Here is a 21,449-nt window from a genome sequence, read left to right on the forward strand (position 1 = left end):
TAGACAAAGAAAGACAGGACAGAAATCAAATCTTGAGTGTATTATAGGGTGACTTTTAGCACATTTTTATAGGGATAATAAAAACAATAGGATAAAATGTCTCTCACTGATTACTGGAAAACCCCAAAGGTTCTCTCACAGAAACAATTCTTTTTGAAAGGGAGACAAAACTTGAGTACCATATTGATTTTTTCAGGTCTTTGCTGTCAGTGTTGACAGATTTTTTTAAAGCCGATAACTGGAAAATGAAAGCCAATGGTTGTTTTTGTCATGGATCAACCTGTAATTACACAAATCTGCAGCACCCGTACTATATTATTCACAATTACTCATGATTCTTTCCAAAATCAAGCTTTTCTTTCCTACATACCTGGTATAGATATCCACCTAATACAATGCTTCTTGCAGCTGTAGTAGCATTTGAAGCAAAATTAACAGCCTAGAAGGAGGTAGTGTACTTGAGACATGATTATTGTGCTCAATTTCTGCAACACCATAAGCTGAGGAAAAAATTAGGTTTGTATTCTGAAGGATGCTTTTCCTGTGACACACCTATATTTTAAAACAGGTGTAGCTAGTAATTATCGGTAAATAGTACTGATGAAGGTGAGAAGGAACATACGTACTAAACAGAGCCAAATCATGACTTTTTCCTGAAGTGTCAAGGTGAAGACAAAAGTCCTGAACAAAGTCAGAAGCTAGAACTTTCAAAGGAGCCTTGGGAATGAGAAGTCCAAATCTTACTCAGTTTTAAAGACATTTCCTGAATCTCCTTTGAAACTCCTCTACCAAATTAATACTTCTCAGAATCAAAGAATGGCCATTATTACAAATCCATAATAAGAATTACTGCCTTTCAAAGCAGTAACTTCTCAATTGGCAGTCATTGTAGTGATTTTTAGGAGCTTCCAAATTGCAACTATCTAACTTATTTTAGATGTGTACTTTAGGAAGAGATTTATCACTTACTATAGCTTTTTTTTTCTCCCTGGCCTATGAAGTGGACCTAAAGCATCAAAATCATATAACTGTCCCTCCCTGTAGATATGTACCCTTCATTAAACAAATTCCACTTCTTGTGCCTAGGTCTTAAAAGGCATTTGGTGTTATTTTATCAAATGATACTCATGCATTTTAAAAGCATATTCCTAAATGACTTAGGAGCACAGATACTGTTAACTCTCAGATGAAATGTGTACCCATAAATGACAAGGGAATTATTGAAAATTCCATCTGTTAGTAACAGTTATATCATATAAAAATATTACCTAAAACCTAGTATTTACTGTAACACTCTGAAACAAATATCTTGCAGTTATGATATTTGAGTGTACAAATATATTCCTGTGCATACATATAATACACAAGATTCTCAAAATCATACCTAAGATCTTTTGTAAGTGTGAAAATTATTGATATGGTTATGGGTTTTAGGCATGCAGTTTTTCAAAGAAAAGTTACATAAATAAAAAGGAGAAAATGTTATTACATATTTTCCATGCTTGGGTATTTAGGAATATAAACAAATGACATAAGGTTGGTGTGCAGGAAACAATATCACCTCATAATCAAACAAATGTTTTGTAGAAAATTATTGGAAAATGTCTTACAGTATAATCCATTGGCAAATGATATTTGCATTATATGGCTTTGGATAATTCATAGACTGAAAAAACCCAGAGGAATCCATCAACATATATTTTCCATCACATACTGAAGCTGTAAAGATATAGAAGAACATTTGTCAAAGTCCCATTTGAAAACCAGAATCAGAACCAAAACAAGGGTGACCTTAGATACTCTTTTACATGGGTTACCTTGGAAATGCTTTGTAAACAACAATCAGAAGACAGAGTAAGAAACACTACCAATATACTCCCACTTCTAATTCCTATGACTATTTGATCTCAAAGTACTATATGAGAAAAAAAAGCAGTACAGATAATTCCCATTTAAATTAGAGAAAATCCAACTAAACTAATCCAAACTAATCAAAATAATTCAAATCCAACAGTAGGATTCAACTAATCCAATTCTCTTTCTTTCATTTTCTTTTATACATTTGTAAGGAAACGGGATCTTGCCTTAACCATTATTATCTACAGCTACTTTAAATCAGGAAACTGTTTGTACTACCAGAAACAATTCAATATCATGTGAATAAAAGTAAGAAGAGATACAGTTGACTATTGCTATCTCTACTTTTATGAGCAGCTTCCTAGTTCCTTGCCTTATATATTACCAAGTACTCAGATAAGTGGATATTCCAAGGTTCCTGCCACCTATTGAATTCAGTCATCTGAGGTAAATGTCATCCATCATCATACATTTTTTCAAAAGCTTTTGAATTAGTTTTGTTACCTTGGTGCTGCTATTCCATTCTACTCATGTTATTCTGTTTAAAAATCAGTTATTTAAAACCAAAATATGTATTTTTAAGCCTCAGCAAGATTGAAAATGCTAATGCATGTAGAGTTATTTTATTTCAGCAGACAATGAAGCACTGTTGAAGCTTTTGCTGCATCTCTTGAACATTATGTTAGGAATCTGTCTGACTATGTTTTTTCTTCAGTTTTTCAGAAAGCATCATAGAACTTTCAGATAAGGATAAAGTCAGTACCATACATGATTATCTGGAGAGATAAGGACAAGTTCATCAGTTTGAGGCAGATAATCAGAAATTAGAGCTTTTCATTAACATCAGAAATTAAATCATACCTATAATGACTATCCAAATGATGAATAATCAATCATACTGAAAATTAAATGGAAATTTTATTGAGCATATTCCTCCTCTGGGAAATGATATATAAAATGTTAAATTTGGTCTCCTTGTCTGTTCATTTTATAAGTGTAAAATTCTTTCTGACTACCACTTTAGTAAACACAACATAAAAATTAAGCTTTTCTTCATGTACTGTTAATAAAAAACTGTGCAGAATAAATTTCACTAACAATGATATGTCTAATGCATGAGCTAGAATAGAAACATATTCCCTTTTGCTATCTACACGGCCTTTGAGAGGAAAACAACACATAATATTTTAAATACATAGAGAAAAGTCCCTATTATTCTATATAACCTTTTTATCAGAATAGGCTACAGCTTTAGAGCTGGGTATTGGCATAGAAGGACTTTTCCTGTCCATTTTTATTCATATGTTTCCTGTCCTTACCAGCGGGCTAATATTTACAACCATTTCCCATTGAGAAGAATAAAATCAGTGTGAGAAGAAGGGAAGTGCCCAGCTTGTTATTAATGAAGTGCGCAAAAAAGTAGTACTGTTAACATGTGGTTAGCAAGACACATCTTGATCTAAAAAAGAATTTGTAGCACTGGCAGTAATAAAGAGCTATAGCATATTGTTCTAATAAAATTAATGACAAATGTTTGCTCTTGTCAACGATTAATTTCTGTTCTTTTTTACTTTTATTTGTTTCTTCTTATCTCTTAAGAGACAGTGAGTAACTTGAAACAGGACAGAAAGATTCAGGCAAAAGTCCTTAGGCTTCTCATCCACAGCCTAGCAATAGTCAGTGCTTAGTATCTCAGGAATGAGCAGGAATGTAGCTGGGACTGGTCTTATTTCCCTGAAGAACCTCACAGTGCTTCCTCATTGCAGGGAGGAGGCAGCTGTGGTCAAAGGCAGGCAGGGTCACGGAAGTCATTCCACTTCTGCCTCCTCCTGGAGCCATCACATAAGCCTCAGCTGTTCTCCTGATGAGAAAAGGAGGCACCTTTTGTAGGAACCCCTTTCACTGTTTCCCCAACATGCATCCTGCTGTCCATTTGTATTTACTCATGTTGAATACAGGGCACATTAGGAGGGCTTAATCCTGTTATCCTTGAATTGCAGGGAGAAGCACCCCAAACTTGTCAAATCAAGCCCACATATTTCAGTCGACAAGACCTTTCTCTGCCAAAGGCAGTACATTACTTCCCAGCTTATATATGATTAATCTCTGTCAGTGCTGTGATGATGCTGTGAGGTAGGTACTCACAAAATGTTAGCCTCGACACACAATAACTGCAAAGAGAATCTGCAGAGAGAAACACCTCCTGGGATCAGCCTCCAGTCTCCCTTTCCTTACACTTATATGTTACATGGCTGCTTTTCAGCAGTGCCAGGCATTGCCATTATTAATAGATGCTGTTCAGACTTTCACATTTCTCTAGAGACCCTTTCACTGAAATTGCTAACTGCACTTTTGCAATGCCTTTTGTTACTGCACTGCATTGCAGAGCCAGAAAGAAACCGTTCAAGACAATTTTAATCAATAAAACAAAGAAAATGAAGGTGTTCAGTTGCCTGAATCTCTGCTGAGAATCTGAGATTTTACTGAAATCTACCTAATGGAGGAAGAGACTATTAAAATTCAGCCTCGTATCCTGTATTTTAAAAATACTAACATATGCTAAAATCAGAAGTACTAGAGGGAATAATAATCAAGATGAAAAAACAAAGTTGTTTAAAGGGCACCAGCTCCATTGTGTGCAAGAGCACTTGTAGCACAAATTATGAATTGGCTGTAAATCTCATTGTAAAGCTCTGACACACTTCTGAAAATCTAGACAATTTTAGCTTTTATATGACTGTATTAAGTTACTCGAGGGAGGGGACATAAGTGAAAAATCAAAGAGGTGGAAAAATTGGCAGGTATCCTAAACGTGCAGATGGCTTATTGACACTCGTTCCACTGGTTTTTCAAAGTCTGCTAAGAAACCTAAATATATAAATTTAGAAAAGCTCTGAGATTTTGGATGGAAAATTTTAAGACTGAAAAGGTAACATAAGAGTCATGGAGCAACAATTTGTTCTCCACCCAGAACTCTATTTCTGTAAGGTTATGAGCTGAAACTGCTAGACAAATTGCTTGGAAATACCAGGAATCAGTAAGATGAACGGGCAAATCATCCATCTCCCTGAAGTGGACTGTAACAGTAGCTAGGTTTTTTATGACATTCTATTTAGTTTTACTTGTACATATGTTCCTGAAATTGTCAGCTAGTTGTGCATATTCTTTAGTGACTGTTAAAATACTGATTAAGAAACAATATCCTCCGTTACAATGAGCAGATCATTTACAACTTATATTTGGTAGAGATTCAGGGAGAGATGTAAACCAGATCCAAAAGCCATGTGCATAAAAGGTTATGCCTCATCTGAAAAAATCTACTCAAGCACAATTAATAACTTAAACCACTGTGTAGCTTCCAGGGCACAGCTGAGTCATGTCTACATAATTCTGACTGCAAGTAGGTGAGCTTGGTTTTTTCTGTGTCTACCAATGTATGAGTATCAATTAAATTCTGTCCTATATATGAGGTCTGACCATAGTATCTTTAATAAAATGTGAGAAAAACTTGTAAACTCAGACCTAATGATTCACAGTAACTAAAAAAAAAATTATTATGATAAGATGTATAATACTACTTTTTAGCTACAAGCCACTGTTTTTTATTTATCTAGATTTAAAATAAAATAAAATAAACCAAATAAAATAAACAAATACCCCAAACAAAATCTATGCCTTGAAAAACAGTATGATAGAAATGAATGTAACTCTGGGGTTGTGCTACCTGAACTCTTGCAGTAGAACAAAGGTCTAGCTGAGGATACTTTAAGACCTTCTAATTTCCTCAGCTGTAGAGGGGCCTTCTCAGAACTCATCATTGTTATGATCTAGCTAGATGCAGTTGTTATGCTAACTAGACATTTAGATGCATTTCAGTGGATATTCTATTGAAGGATTTTGATGGATGCTTTCTCCAAAAACTTCAGCTAAGTCTCCCTTCTATGTTAGCTGCACTCAAAAAAATGCAGATAATGGTCAGGTCTGCTGTTCATCTTATTTTTCTGAAGAAAATTCCACTTCTGGTAGAAGGGGTCAGCATGCCACCAGCCTTCAGAATCAAGGTTACAGATTCTTAAAAAAAAAATAGTCCTTTATTTGCTTGGCTTTTTTTGAACCAGAACCCATAATTTTACATGCTTCTGAACGCTGGGACCAGACTGCCCCCATAGTTATATTCTCAGAAAAGCTCAGAAGGCTATTCTTACAGCAGAAGGGAAATAAGCTTTCGAGATCTCTAGCACCAAATTCTGTATTTAAAAAACAAACAAACAAAAGACTCAGGGATTTAATTGCTCCAGCTTCTCCTAAAACTACCAAAAAGCTGCCCATGCACATTGGTAAGCAGCAACGTAGTCAGACTCATTGGTAAAATTTCACAGTGTTCACTGGTATGTTGGGCAGTGGTTGCTCTGCACAAAAAGGCTCTCAGGAAAACTAGGCAGTCAGAGAAAGACAAACAAACTCACTGGCACTGAAGGATATAAACTTTTTCTTTTAAAATCCAATTAGGTTTCAGGTTTGTAAGATTTTCGCAGAATCACAGAAGGCTTGAAGTTGGAAGGGACCTCCAGAGGTCATCTGGTCCAACCCCCAGCTCAAGCAGGGCCACCTAGAGCTGGTTGCCCAGATTTTCACATCATCATCTTGCATCTCTTGCTGTGGTGCTAGCAGCTCTAGTATTTGTGTCAGAGTCATAAAGACACTCCCATTCCCTTGCACTAAGTGTAGTGAGAGGCAGGTGGGAGGGCAACAGACAGAGTTAGAGTTCCTGCCAGGGCTCCATCCTACTGTGGCAGAGGTTACACTCGCCTGCTCTGAGTGCAAAATGCTGCCACTGTCCACCCCTCCCTTCCACCTCATCTAACCTTCTGGATGTATGGTATCAATGTATCTGAGTGTACATAGTAACCTGGGAAAAGCTGTTAGTAGTGTTACCTATGATCACAGTCTTAATGATGGAATCAAAAGAGAAACCTCTCTTTTGACTCCATATATGCCATTAGATGGTTTCTGATACTAGGTAATGTGGCTTTGTATCTGTATAAGGTCATAATTTTAATTTATTTGGAAAAAACATTATTTGATATTACTGGCAGACAACTTCAAATAAAATTTCTATATTATTTCATATTTTTACATTCTATTTTAATATTATTAATATTTCTATAGTAATAGAAATGTCAATATTATTTTATATTAATATAGGCAGATTGTAATGCTTCATTATTTATTAAGCATATTCTTAATTAATAAGAATTTTAAAGAAAATCCTTTCCATTCACAAGACAAAATTTATAGCAATCACTCTTGTTATTAGTTGAATTGATTTGGACTTCACTGTGTAGTTTATTGCTTGTAAATTCTTTACAAACTACTGACAGGTTTAAGTATGTTTAAGAACACTGATTTACAGGTGTTTACATCCTTACCACATATTTTTCCAGACTCATCTGAACCATCTGGGCAATCGAAGACTCCATCACAAAATAAATCTTTTGTAATGCAGGTTACACCATCATCACAAAGTTCACCAGGTGGCAAACACTCAGCTGAAATAATAAGGACAATAGCAATAAGAATACAACAATAATGCAGTTTCACTACAAAGGAAAATTGACTTACTCCTGGTTACTTTAGCACAAATCAAATCAACCACTCTATCGTGTTTTACAAAACTGCATTTTTAGAAGGCTGGAATGAAATATCACATACTAAAAACATAAATTTGGCACAGAATGGAAGAAGTTCTCAGAAGTGACATATTTTTTGAAACTATGCTTGAAGCAAGGCTGGAAGAAAATTTCCATGAATTCCCATTTCCTTTCTCTACCCAAATAAACTACTTTATGCAATATAATATATGACATTTTCCAATTTCTTATGCTTGAATAGTATGAGAAAACTGTACTTTGGTTTAAGTAACAGTGAAAAAAAAAATCTGGTTTTAGTTGAATTCAATTAAATTTAATTTCTTTAACACAGCACAATATTGCACTTCATCATACTAAAGAATCTCTTTTTTTTTTTTTAACCAGCATATCTTGAAAATGAAAGCAAAGCCTTTAAGTCTAGATTTTGAAATACTAGGAATATCAGAAACCCTATTCTTTTCAGATTTGCAAATTAAATTTATAAGTTAAGAGCAAATTTCTTCAAATAGAATACATGGGCAGATCTTTAAAATTATGGCATCTCACTAACAGTGTTTTCCTAGAGCATAAATGTTCATCCCCAGTAAACACACTCCTTTAGTCTTTAGATGGTTTTGGTCTTAGTGAGCTATAGTATTCAAGCAGGTCTTATTAAAGCAAACAAAATAATGCAACTAAAATAAGCATTGGGTAACTACTAATTTCAAAACCCTTGAAAATGGCATTAAATTATATGGAAACTATTCACCTAGATCGATTCATATAGTTCTTTACTTCAGTAAATGCTTACTGGAAAAGGTCAAAATTTCTTATGCAAGAAAGAAAAACATTAATTTGTAAAACTGATCTTGCAGCCTCTAACCATTATTGCTTGATTCATTTTTTCATAAAACTGTTAGTTGTCTAATCAGATTAAGTAAATGCTTGTATGATATTGTATATCAGTATAAGTGACAAAGACAGAAATTGGTTTGGATGTACTGTAGCATTTCAAAGTGCTTTAAAAAACACTTTCAGTGTTAGCAGTGTAGACAGTGTAAAGCAAAAGAGCTGTCTTTTTGCATCTAGTTCGTAACTGAAGCAAACCAAACATACTTTAGTCAAGTGTTGGAGGTGATACAGAGCCAATGAATGAAATGCCACAGATGAACAGAGACAAAACTGTGCATTCTAGACACAGAACAAATACTCAACCAATAATCTGTAAATGTCTTTTGCACAAGCCCAATATGCAAGAAAACATTGTTTACATATAACATGATCAATTCTAGCTTTATTCTTCAACTCGGAAAACTAAACAGCATTGCCACCTACTGGACAGAAAAAAAGTATAATCTAGTAAAACATTTTGACTTTTTTTAAACAATTACCCTAAATTACAATGTAGTTTCTATACTCAAGTAAAAGAAGGCAGCAAATACATTAGATCCACTTGAAAATGCTTATAAATGTCATATATATTTCACCAGTTAATAAGTCTAGGATGAGGTTTTCAAAGATTCAGACAGCTTTGGCTTTCTGTCCATTGGAAGTCACATGAGAGATTTCTAACTGGTTTGTTTTGTTGTTTGTGGGAGTTTTTTGTTGGTGGTTTGTGTTGTTGTTGTTTTTTTTTTTGTTTTTTGTTTGTTTGTTTGGTTTTTTTTGTTTTTTTGTTTTTTTTCCAAAGAGCTCCAAGGAATAATAGGAAACAAAAATGAGCACTCAGTTTAAATGACAATATATACATCAATATACAGAACACATACATGATATCTGTAGGATGTACAGTCTTTAAAGTCCCTTCTCTTTGAAGAGGTTTCCTTAGTCAAATCAAAGTTAAACCCGCATATCACGTATTTGTAGGAATGGAATGTGAGAAATGAGTGATGAGAGTAGAGGTGGACACAGTTTAATTCTAAGATCTCAGACTGTTTCATATAACCTCCCTGCTTCTCCCCATATGTAGATATCTACCTACAGTTGTTGAGGACTTGCTTGTTGTGAGTTGTCCTGAACATGGGCAAACACAACCAACGGTTAGAACTCTACATATTGCTCTCTGGGAGCACCCCTGCAGTTGCTTGGGCAGAACTACGCAGCAGCTAGTCTGTTCTTCTATCTGCATTATTTACTGTACCCCCAAACCACAGTTTAGGTAATGATACCATAACGCAAGCTTGAGTGACTTGATCTTGAAGGTCAAATGTCAAGATAAACATAAGAAAAATAATGTGGAACCCAAGTGTATTTTAAATCTCATTCTTTTAGCTCTAGTCACATGTCTTTCAATTACTTCAAAAGTCTTTTGTGTTTTTCCCGTTAAAATAACAGCAATGCTTTCTTATCTTCCCCTGATATGTAGAAGTTCTGACCTGAAGTTGGTGCCAGGGAACTTGTAATTGGACTCATGGGATCTGTTGAAACAAGACAAGTTACAACAACTTTAATATTAGTACTAAAATGTATATGTACATTTTCTTATAAATTTGCTCAACGAATCAGTTATTGCAGTGTGAGGAGAAGAGCCTCAATTTATATTTACATACAGGCATACATACATACCTGTGTGTATACATATCTGCACATGAAAAAACACCTAGGTACATAAGTAAGCTTATATTAGTGACAGTAAACTGCGAAACATTCTGGAAAAATGGAATGCTTATATGTGATTGCTCCAGCACAACTTCCACTTAGTGGTGCTTTTGATCACAATCACTGAGGATGCCCATGGTGTTTCCAGCTCTCTGGAATTTTCTCTTTGAATTTGCATTAGTATCCCTGTTTACTATTTTTACTTTCTACATTGACTCAAATATGTGAGTAGGATGATGATGTCCTCAGCTGAAAAATATTCCCATGTCACTACAGTTAATGGATCCTGTCCCTTAGTTTATAAGGTGAAGGGCCAGAATGAATAAACTGAGATGTCGTAAGGCCTTTATAGTGTCTCATTTATCAGTTTTGCTGGTAGAAGTTGCTGATCACACACTTACTTTTGTTAGATGTTCCTTCTCTCCCAGACCTCCTAGTGCACAAAGTTGCAAGAGGACATCCTACCAATTTTCTGCCCAAACATGCTTATTTAGCAAACACTATTAAGCTAAGCTACGCCATTTTATATTAAATGGATTATGGAGCATTCTATGTCAGCAAATTTAAGGACACAGTTCCACTGGCAGAGAGGGAGGAAAGCTCAGTAGAAGGTGCAGGAAGGGTGCAGCTGGATGGACTGTTCTCACGCAGCTATGTTCAGAGAAGGAAGCATCCTTCCTTTCCTTTCCTTTCCTTCCTTCCTTCCTTCCTTCCTTCCTTCCTTCCTTCCTTCCTTCCTTCCTTCCTTCCTTCCTTCCTTCCTTCCTTCCTTCCTTCCTTCCTTCCTTCCTTCCTTCCTTCCTTCCTTCCTTCCCAGTACCTTCCAAAGTATTATTATATACATATGTATCTACCCATATATCTGTTTACATATTTTCTAAAGGATGACTATTTTAGAAGGAATTAAATATTCAAAGACCTAAAACATGGATGTATACATGAGCGAGCAGTTCTAATAAGACAATTATCAGGAAGCTATGTCTTGAAGACTGTTGAAAAGAATTGGTATTGTTACAGCCACTCCCAAAAGTGCATGCAGAAGTTGACAGCAAAACCCATGAAAGTGAAAGCACAGGACAGTGACAGAGACATCAGTGGAATAAGCACAAATCCCAGCTCCTTTCCCCCTTCCTCTGGCACCTCCTGCCCACCTCCCAGTTTATTCTTGAGGATGATTAGCGACACTGAACTTAGAACTCAGGGGAGCACTGAGATAACATATCAGAGGGAGGAATAGATAGGGGAAAATTTGTATGTTAGCAGTTTTAACTGTATCATTGGGGATAAGCTGTAGTAATTGTACACTTTGGACTATACACGTTAGTAGGTCTGTAACTAGACTAATAATAACTCTTGCATTGTTATGCTGTAATTAGATGATAATACTTGCCTCCTATATTCATAGGTGCATTTCTTTAGCTCACATAAATTGCATGAAGCTTCTGGTCCAGCATCCTGATCTGGAGAATTTGTATGTGATAATTTATATGAAGTTTGTATGCGACAGCTCTACCTGCATCTAGTGGTACAAAGCACCTACTGTATTATTCAGCTGTCTGACTGACTTTTGGCAGGTTTGTACTCAGTGAATTTGTCAGACCAAGGAGTTGTGTCTGCTTCATACCCTACGATAGTGACAGTGAAAAGAAAGTCTATCAATTGCTTAGTATATGGGTAACCACAGCGTGAGAGCGACTCCCCAACCTCATCAACCTGCCTAAATCTGTGAAAGGTTCAGCCTGCACCTCAGCTGGTTAATGGAGACTCAACTTTTGATTTGATCCACTAATTAAGTTCTTAGAGCTTTTGTACAGACTTCAGATCACTGCTTTCTCAAATAGTCAGAAACAATGAAAGATGGCTAACTACCACTGAATCTATCACTATCAGTGAATGACCATAGAAGTCAAGCCCCAGCTACAGCCAAGGCAGCTTTACTTTTACCAGCTGAACAGGAAGTCTTACGTTTTGTCATATTGTATTGGTAACAAAAAATAGTTTCTGTCTTATGAAATATACTGACCTGAGGAAGTTAAAGGTATCATTGTAGTAAAATTTTCAGCAGCTACTGGAAGAAAGCAAATTCATTATAAATTCTTTTTATAGCACAGTATCTAGTTTTATACAACTCAGAAAATTTTTAAAAAATTAATCAGCTGTGATTATCTTTTAATCACTAGCACTGTCCCACTTCCCTCTTTCTATCTCACCCTGATCCCAGTCTTTTCTTAAACTCTATGAATCTTCACAAAGAGGAAAGATCTATGCTAACACCTTTCAATACTCAGTCCCTATTCACTGTATTGCATATAAAATGTCTTCATCTGGGAAATCTGTCTTGACACTTATTAGACTATGGAGATTTTCAGAGCACCTGTGTCTTATAGAACAGTTTTTAGACCAGATAAATGAGTTAAAATTAACCTGGGATAATTTGCAAAAAATAAAGTTATTTTTAATCACTGTGATTTCAAGAAAGTCACACCTGTGTCATAGTTCCCTCCCTCTCTGAAATAGGAGTAAGACTTCTCTTGCAGAACATACTGAGATATAGGATGCAAAAGTACCACATATGATTATGATTGCTAATTAGTTACAGTTGTTATTTTATTGAAGCACTCCTGATAGAATGAACAGATTATATCTCATGTGAAAAGAGGCATTTTAATGATCCGCAGCAAGAAAAGTTTGACTGCTTCAAAGTTCATCAACAGATATACAACCTTTTAAAAATCTCTTCATAAATTTCTTTGGTGGCATCTTTGAAGTATATTGAGCAATCACTTTCCGCAGTGATGTGCAGTTATTTAGAACAACTTGTTATATTTGGTGCAAGTAATAAAGATAAATAAAGATGTCAAGACTCTCAATTTAGTTTTTGAATATCCTAAGTACTTAGCAAAAAATGCACCTTTTAGAATAGACTAAGAGACATTGCACGCCAGATGTCCCACTCCTCTTAAAGCAGTAAGTTACTACTTAACAGTACCTCCATCAGGTCTTCAAATGTCAGCTAATCAACTTCCACTTCAAAGGTTTCAAATTACTTTTTATCCTCATCCTTGGTGAAGGTCTGTTTTGAAGCTTATTGAGGTAAATGCAAGGATTCCCATTGATCTTGCTGGGCTACCACTTAGGCTTTGATAAACTTTCTAGTACTTACATAAAATCACTCTATTTATATATTTGCAGCATTTAAAACTACCTAGTCTTTAAAGCCAAATTCCTTTTATTTTCCTTTTATACTTAATCTTTAGAGGAATATGAAGTCAGCTCCTTGGGCATACTTCTCCAGAAGGCACACTCTGTATTGTTTTTTGTTCTTACTGACATCTTTTCAATAAATGAGACTTCACTCACTATGAGGCTGAGCCCTTTTCCTTATTCTTTAGCAAAACAAAATGATAACTGCATTTACTGATGGAACAACACGGTTGGGGCTTAATTGCTTTAATTTGAGGGATAATGAAATTACAAATGTTATACTATATAAAAGTGATGAATTTGAGTGGCTTTCACTGGGAAATCACTATCTTGTCCTTTACTTGCTCCTTAGTGAACATACCTAATGCTGACTTGACAAGGTTGTAAATGGTTCTTTGAACTGCCACTGAAAGTTCTGTAATGGGGAAGGAGGGCACCCATGAGCATAAGTAACAATCCTTTTGCTGTTGGGGTGTCAAAGTTTTCTGTCATGTTACCTTTGTTCTCAAGGATTTATATAGAGAAAAAATGTTGACTAGCATTACCTGTGACTTGTATGCTGCTCACATCAATTTTCAAAGTCTGGGTAATACTGGTTTTATTTGTGTTGATACCCCAAACCAGATCATTTTTTATTTTCTCAACTGTTACCATCTGGGTAAAATAAAGGTTGAAGATCACAACAACACTAGCAATACAAAACAGAGAAGGTGATTAGTTATGCAAGCTAATGAAGTAAATCTGTCATATGACTTATCATCTAGACAGTATCTCATTCCAACACAAGTTCCATTTGCAAATTCGCAGCATCTGTAAGTGTTGGCTGGCAAAGATGACACATAAAGAAACACGTCTTAATTATCAGCTAGTTTGAACCTTGGGGAAACAGGGTTTTTATCTTTATTTACTCTTGCTTTCACTGTGGGAAAACACAAAACAACATTCATATGAATTACTGCAATGGAGCTGAATTTAAATAAACTACAGGAGAAGTAGGTTTATTATTATTCAACAGTTCTAGTTTTGCCCCTAAAATATTGATGGTGACCCTTGAAGTGTTATGAAAATTGTATGATATATTCATGTTACAAAAATATAATACAAAGTGATCGCTTCTATAAAGCAAACACCATCTGTGGATACTGCATCTGTGAGGATCCTCTGTGTTACTGCCTGGATTCTCATAAGGAAACAGTAACGGCTGAAAAATCAGATATTTTGAAATCACTGGTTAAATTACATTTAACTACTACGGGGCCTGAATTTTATCCAGAATGTTTTCTGTATCCTCTCTCCCATCCCTTCTAGATACTGTTTTATATTTGTAGCTAGATTTAGGTAGTGTCAAAGTATGATGCTTGCTAAAGATGAGAGTTTTTCTCCATTTACTTAAATTCAGATACAAACCTTTTTATTCTTAATATTCTTAAGCATTTATACTACCCACTTGCAACTGACTCAGTAGTACTTTTTGATAAGGGGTGATTAATCCTGCCATTTTGCTGAGCATAGTTTGCCATCTGCAATATGTGGGAAAACTCTCCTCTAATTTCTTACATGTTTCTGATAACCTCTAGGCCATGCTGAGCAAACAAAAGCTTTTATTGCTATCCTTGTGACTCAGCAGTTTCAAGAGTGAAATAACAAGGCAATTGCCCAAAGGGGAAAACACTTTTAAAATTACAAATCGGCTAGAAAAGATTTTCTGAGACAAAGTAATATTACAAGTATTATTTCAAAGTGGAAACAAAGACAAATCCTTACTGATGCATTAAAAGCTGGATTCGACATTCATTGACATCATATTTTCTGTGATGTCTGTGGTATTTGTGTCAAGATACAGGGGTGGAATTGGTTTTACCAAATGTAGATGTTTGCAGTGCAGATATCTAGATTCCCATTGTAGTTGATGGAAAGAAAAAAGCTGGTCTTTGGCATAATTGATCTCCTCCTAAAAAAGGCATCTAAATTGACCAGATGAGAAAGCTCTCAAAAGCCCATCACCTACAAAGAGAGTCTTGAGCAACTAGTTCAGAGATGTCTCTGTCTCTGATGCCCAAATTTTGATGAGAATAATCCCATTCTATGTGCAGAAACCAAATTGTGTTGATTTGATCTACTTTCACAAGGACAAAAACCTGGAAGTGACCTACTCCTACCCCTGTGTACTCCATTCCCTGATGTTACAAAATCCTTCATAAAGTGATCATATTCCAACTTTCTAGCTAATTAGGTTCATGCCCTCGCTATTCCAACCAAAAGACTGCTCTAATTCAAATCTGCTTCCCATATTAAACATACATGTATTCACAGTTGGCTAATATCCATCTGTCTTTTGCAAGCACAGTCATTCAATTGAACTATCTCCTTTGAATATTCATTCATTTTATGTATTTACAGAAAGCATTTATGTCACAAGAACAGCTGGTATCACAGAATCACAGAATTGAATCATCTGTTGTCATGTAATGTGCGCTTTTCTTTCATTTTGTGGTCTGACCTATAAACCAACTAATTATAGCAATCATTTCTCAAGGTCTTCCAGTCCTTCTAGAGTCTTAATCTTTTGTTCTCTGTTTTGTTCTTGCCTATCACAGTGTGTCATCAGAGCTTTATTTAAAACACGTTACTAATGATAATGTAAGATCTGCCCAAAGGCCAAGCAGCTTTCCAGAAGCAAGCTCAGCACAGATACCCTTTCCTCTCTAACTACTTTCCTACCTACTTCACTGCCCTTACATTTCCTTTTTTTTTTTTTTTTTTTTTTTTTCTAAATTGACCATCCCAGGGACTATTACTGGGTTTTTTCTTCTAATCCTAAAGGATGTTTTTGGAGGCATGTCTTGAAGTGTCATATGCTTTTTAGAGAGCCTTATCCACTCCCTAAAGATGGGTTTTTTTTTCATCTATTTACTGTCCACAGAAAAACTTTCTAAATTTTTAGCTTAATTGTCTCTTGCCCATATTTTAAGTAAAATTTGTCATACAGAATTACCCAGTCTCTGACTTCTTGAATCTTTGATGTCCATCTTCAGATTTCCTGTAGAAAAAAAAACAACAATAAACCAAAACACAGCAAAAAAGCGTATGATTTCCCATGAGTGGAGGAATGTTGTGGATAGGATGGAAGCATTTCTGAAACTGTTTAATAACAGGACACAGTATTACACATGTTTTGCTGAGTCAGGACCTTATTAAGAACAGTGCAGATGGAATTACCACTCCAGACCTCACTGCATATATGGGACTTTTTTTGCCAGCTTGCTTTCAGTAGGGCAATCAACATAATAGGATATTGACAAATCAGGTCAAACAAACTTTTAATAAATGAAGCAGGTCTTACTGTACCTATTTTATGGACTTTCTAGGACACACAGGGTGCAGCTTTACCTAGTGTTAAATAACAGCCTCACTTGCTAGTGCCCTAAGGCATATGAGTTAAGTGGATCCATGTCCATAGGGACATAAGAGTGTATTTCCATTCATCTCAGTTCATGCCAGCAGATCTCTAACCTAAACCTTCTTCTAGATGGCAAGGGCCAGCAACCCTACAAACACAGAACAACTAATAAACCTTGGGAAAAAAAAAGAAAAATATTTTAGCAATTAATTAAAATCTAGAAGTTTTGTGAGTTGGTCTTAGGGCTCAGCCTTACTGGTTTGGTCAAGGCATGGACATATAGGAGTCCAAGAAAGAAGTTTGCCCCAAAAAATCACATTGGTATCAAACTTCCCACAGCAGCACTTGGAAGACAGAAGACATGAAAAGAATAATATAGGATGTTCCCAAGGATGTCTTGAAAAACAAAGTATAATAAGCACTCCTCTAAGTGAGGACTTTTGATGTTTATTTGCAAAGTTTAATAAAACTATACCTACTTAAGCTGGGAAATTTCACATCTCTTAAATTTGTTTTTCAGGTCACTTGCTTGAAAGACTTTTTGTACCTATAAGAAAAAGAGAAATCTTGAATCAATACAGTAATAAAAATACAACCAATTGGAAACTGCATTCATAGTTTTAACACTAAATAATTTTTCCTTCCCAAAAATAGGCTACAGTAGCAAACTTTGATGTTTCACTGATTTTCACACATAAGGAATTTATTTACTTCTGACCAGGCTTAGGACCAGAAATATCTAATTTTGGAGAGATGAAAAAGCCGTCAAGAGCAGATCATGTTATGGAATTACTGCATCTACATAATACTCTCAAATTAACCAGAGACCAATAGGTTCTTACCAACTGTTCAACATCAAAGGCAAGGATTTTGAAATCAGCTGATGATCTGTTTTGCAAAGCAGGAGTAAATGATGTCCCAGAGAGTATTTTAAATGTTCCAGTATAGGCATGAGTATTCTCATCTGCTTCAACTAGATAATAAAAAATATAATTCTGTGGTTTGAATGATATAGAAACAAATGAAAACATTGGATTTTATTCCACACAGATTATCAATGCAATAACTTTTAGCTTTCTGTTTTGCTTTGTAATCAGAGATGTTTTGCCTAGTGCTGATTATAAAAAAGTGATGACCTTCTTCAATGTTTACAATAGTTGCAACTATCAATATATTTTCATGAATACTTTTTGTCCTTGGTTCTCATTACTTTCAATTCTGTTTTAAATGCTGTTTTCCTGCAGCCTTGTGAACAGATAAAGGGGACATTGCTATGTTCAGTTATGTTTAACACAAGGGACAAAGATACATGGGAAGAATAATAGTGAATTATGAGTTTTTTGTGTGTTCTGGATTAAAAATACTAAGAATTACTACTTCACAATTTCTGTATTAAATGTTGTGCCCTTTTTATATAAAGGTACCATGTTTTGGATGGCAGCACTGAAAACACTATTGTCAGACTAGTTAAACTATTTTTGATGTGATCTTTCTTACCAATACATGCATGAAATGCTGGAGGATTTATGAGGAAACTAGATAACTGGTCCTTTGAAAAGTTAATCTTGATTTTTAATGTGTTACAGCATATGAGGTATGCATAAAGTATTTCATTATACATGAAAAATATTTCTTCACTGTGTAACACACTGGAAATTTTCATATAAGACCTGAATTAATGTGCTTGATATTGATAGAAAATGTCTTTTGCTTACCAATTACCGTACCAGTGGTATTTTTGGGTTGTGTTTGAAGGCATTAACATACAAAACAAGTTTTAAGACAAAAGCAGGTAACTAATAAATACCATAATAAGCAGCTTGTGATGGAAGGCACAGCCTAGTGACACCAATTTGCTACTATTAACTAGTAACAGCAGACTACTTTGAGCTTCTTTCAAGACCATTTATCCTTACAAGAACTGCAAATCAGTTCAAATGTTTCCAAATAGTAAAGGTCTTTTTATATATATATGTCTAATATAATTTTCAAAAAATGTTTTAGAATTATTGATATGTTATTAAATTCTTGCCTATTTATCTCCTAAAACCTAAGTCATTAATTTAAAACATGTCTCTAGATGCAATAATACACTATCATTATCTTTAAGCTCATTTTATTTTACTGGAATGTCATAGTATTCTGGTAAGAGGGGAAGAAAGTCAGTAGGGACAACAAGTTTTAAAATCTGGAATGAAAACAATAGCAACTAAAGTAATAAACATGAATATTCTGAAAAAAACAGGGGTTTTAAAAAATATGGCTTACAGCTACTTTAGCCTTTATGTGCTACAGTACGAAATAGTTAACTTTTGGTTAACGAAGGCACCAAAAATGTCAATGTATCAGAATTCTTTTTTCAGCTACAAAAATCACTGTAATGAAAAAATATATTTCTTGAACAATTTGCTTAACCTGTTTCCTTCACCCCACTTCAAAACATCATTTTGCTATTAGCCAGGATGGCTCCATAGACCTAAATACATTTTCTTCCAACCAGAAATGTAAATCATAGAAGGGTTAGGTTGGAAGAGAGCTCTGGAGGTCATTTGCTCCAACCCCTCTGCTCAAGCAAGGCCACCTACAACCAATTGACCAGGACCATGTCCACACTGCTTTTGAATATCTCCAAGGATGAAGACTCCAGAATCTCACCTGTCCTCCACTTGACTCTCTCTAGTATCTCCATATCTCATGTACTGGGGAGCCCAGAACTGGACACAGTACTCCAGGTGTGGCCTTAACCTGGTCACAGATAACATATATCCACAAGATCTTTAAACCAAAATTTCGGTTTCATTTGAAAATCATCCTACATCGATTTTTAAATTTAGTTTGAGTATCAGTAGCTTGATTCTATCACAGTCCGATAATTGGCTAAATATTTGACTTTACATAGGGCTGGGAGCTGATTCGAAAGCAGAATCTCTCTCACACCAACAAATGACTTAAAAATTTTTTTTAGTAAAAATGAAAAGATTCCAACAGATCTAGAGCACTTAAAGATCCCCACACACTTCAGTGGATTATCAGTATATGTTTCTGAATCAAGTCTCATACATGGAGAAAAAAGCAAAAATTCCCAACTTGCCACATTACCTTCTCCAGCTGAAGAGTACAATTGAATAACCAAAGCTTTATAGCTTGGATTGTCTTCTAGGGACCTCTCACAAAGTCTAAACCATGAAAATGATTTTACCTGGCTTCAGGACATGCTTCAAGTGCCTTTATTTTTACTTATTTTGTTCATATCAATTTCCAGGGGAGGAGAGGAGGAAAACATAACCCCCCTCCAACCCTCCCACCTAGCATTAAAAGCAGAGCATGAAATATGAAATATAGTTACAGTGACAACACCACCGGCTTCAAAGTCTGAACGTATATTGAAGAACTCCTGAAAAGGTTAAAGGTTAGCTACTTACCTCGTTCTAACTGCTGGATTGATAACCATGAAAGTACAATCAATCCAACACAAACACAAGTAAAAACTGCAAGTAGAGATGCAAACAAAATTTCATAGTAACTAAGAGGAACATATTTCTTATCAGGTGATTTTTTCAGCTTCATTTCTGTCTCAAAAACTTGTATGAATTAAGGACTGACAAAAGACACAGCCTGAAAAGGTGGGTAAAAATCCACATGACCAGATATTTATAGGAGATGCTTGTAAATTAATTATACCATAAAACTTCATTGACATAGGATTTTACAACAGTCTTGAACAGCCATATTCATGCACAAGATATGCAAATATGAAGAAAAGAAATCTCTTCAGAACTGAAGCGCTTAAGATTTTGTCACAGATAAAGAATAAGCAAACCAACAGAAATGTAAGATTGGTCACCAGATTTGCATTATTTCTTGTCATTTGATATATTCAAGTGAAAATTAATATAAAATACTGCTGTTGGATTTACAGTTTATATAGTGTTTTTGCTAATTCTTCAGAGGTGCAGTTATGAGGACAACTATGAAAGCCGTATCTTTCATTATTATGCTTAACAATTTACTTTAAAAGTATTTTTATATAGATAGGAAATGCTGTCAAATGAGTTATTTACTACTTTGCCGTAGTTCAGCACTGTGTTCAGCACTGAAGGGTAATTCAGCAGAAGCTCAAAATAAGACTCTTATATGACAATACAGTTCTCTGCCCAGTGTTTGATAACTGGGATATTTGAAAGCCTCTGCCATGCCGCTGATCAGATTTAAAGCATTCTATATCACAATGAAAATCTTGGCCTGACATTAGTACACTTGATTTAGTGTATTATCATAACACACTGAAAGAAATTCTGTAATATTTCTGATTATTAAAAATAAATACTTAAATGCAAAGTTTTTTTAAAAATATTCAGGGCAATTTAATCATATTGCCCTTACAGAGCAAGAGTAAACTCAGTCTATATTCTACAACTGGATAAGATCTTTGAGTCATCATGCTAGATGAATTAGAGTAAGAATTGCTTTTGTATATATTGTATGACACACATTTATGAATATAAATGTTTATAAATATATTAATGTGCATATAAGAGCAGACTAATTTTGCACTGCTGAACACTTTGCTGAACTGTGACCGAGTAGTATCTCTGTTACTGTGATTATTCAGCAATAATTTTAATAACCATCATTACAAGGGTTTTAAGTTTCTGTATTTTTCTGAACATTCACTCTATCACAGAAGTTCAGAATACCTCTAAATACCACATTTTGCTCAGTTATACATGTTAAGTTTATCACATCTATCAGATCTAAAC

At 35.1% G+C, this 21,449-nt stretch overlaps 1 protein-coding gene across 1 annotated transcript in view; it reads right to left on the bottom strand.

Moving 5' to 3' along the window:
• Window positions 1–20,256, bottom strand: part of TMPRSS15 (transmembrane serine protease 15) — a 57,374-nt gene extending 37,118 nt beyond the window's left edge. Inside the window, exons 1-10 of the mRNA XM_074900782.1 lie at window positions 20,112–20,256; window positions 17,532–17,662; window positions 17,169–17,236; window positions 16,285–16,329; window positions 13,835–13,977; window positions 12,109–12,153; window positions 10,487–10,518; window positions 9,465–9,609; window positions 7,287–7,406; window positions 1,611–1,719 (exon numbers count right to left, since the gene is read on the bottom strand). Coding sequence (XP_074756883.1) covers window positions 1,611–1,719; window positions 7,287–7,406; window positions 9,465–9,609; window positions 10,487–10,518; window positions 12,109–12,153; window positions 13,835–13,977; window positions 16,285–16,329; window positions 17,169–17,236; window positions 17,532–17,662; window positions 20,112–20,256 — 983 coding nt within the window. The remainder of the gene's footprint in view (window positions 1–1,610; window positions 1,720–7,286; window positions 7,407–9,464; window positions 9,610–10,486; window positions 10,519–12,108; window positions 12,154–13,834; window positions 13,978–16,284; window positions 16,330–17,168; window positions 17,237–17,531; window positions 17,663–20,111) is intronic.
• Between the last annotated feature and the right edge of the window lie 1,193 nt (window positions 20,257–21,449).

The sequence above is a fragment of the Athene noctua genome, chromosome 1 (assembly GCF_965140245.1).
Source record: "Athene noctua chromosome 1, bAthNoc1.hap1.1, whole genome shotgun sequence".
NCBI classification, from domain to species: domain Eukaryota; kingdom Metazoa; phylum Chordata; class Aves; order Strigiformes; family Strigidae; genus Athene; species Athene noctua.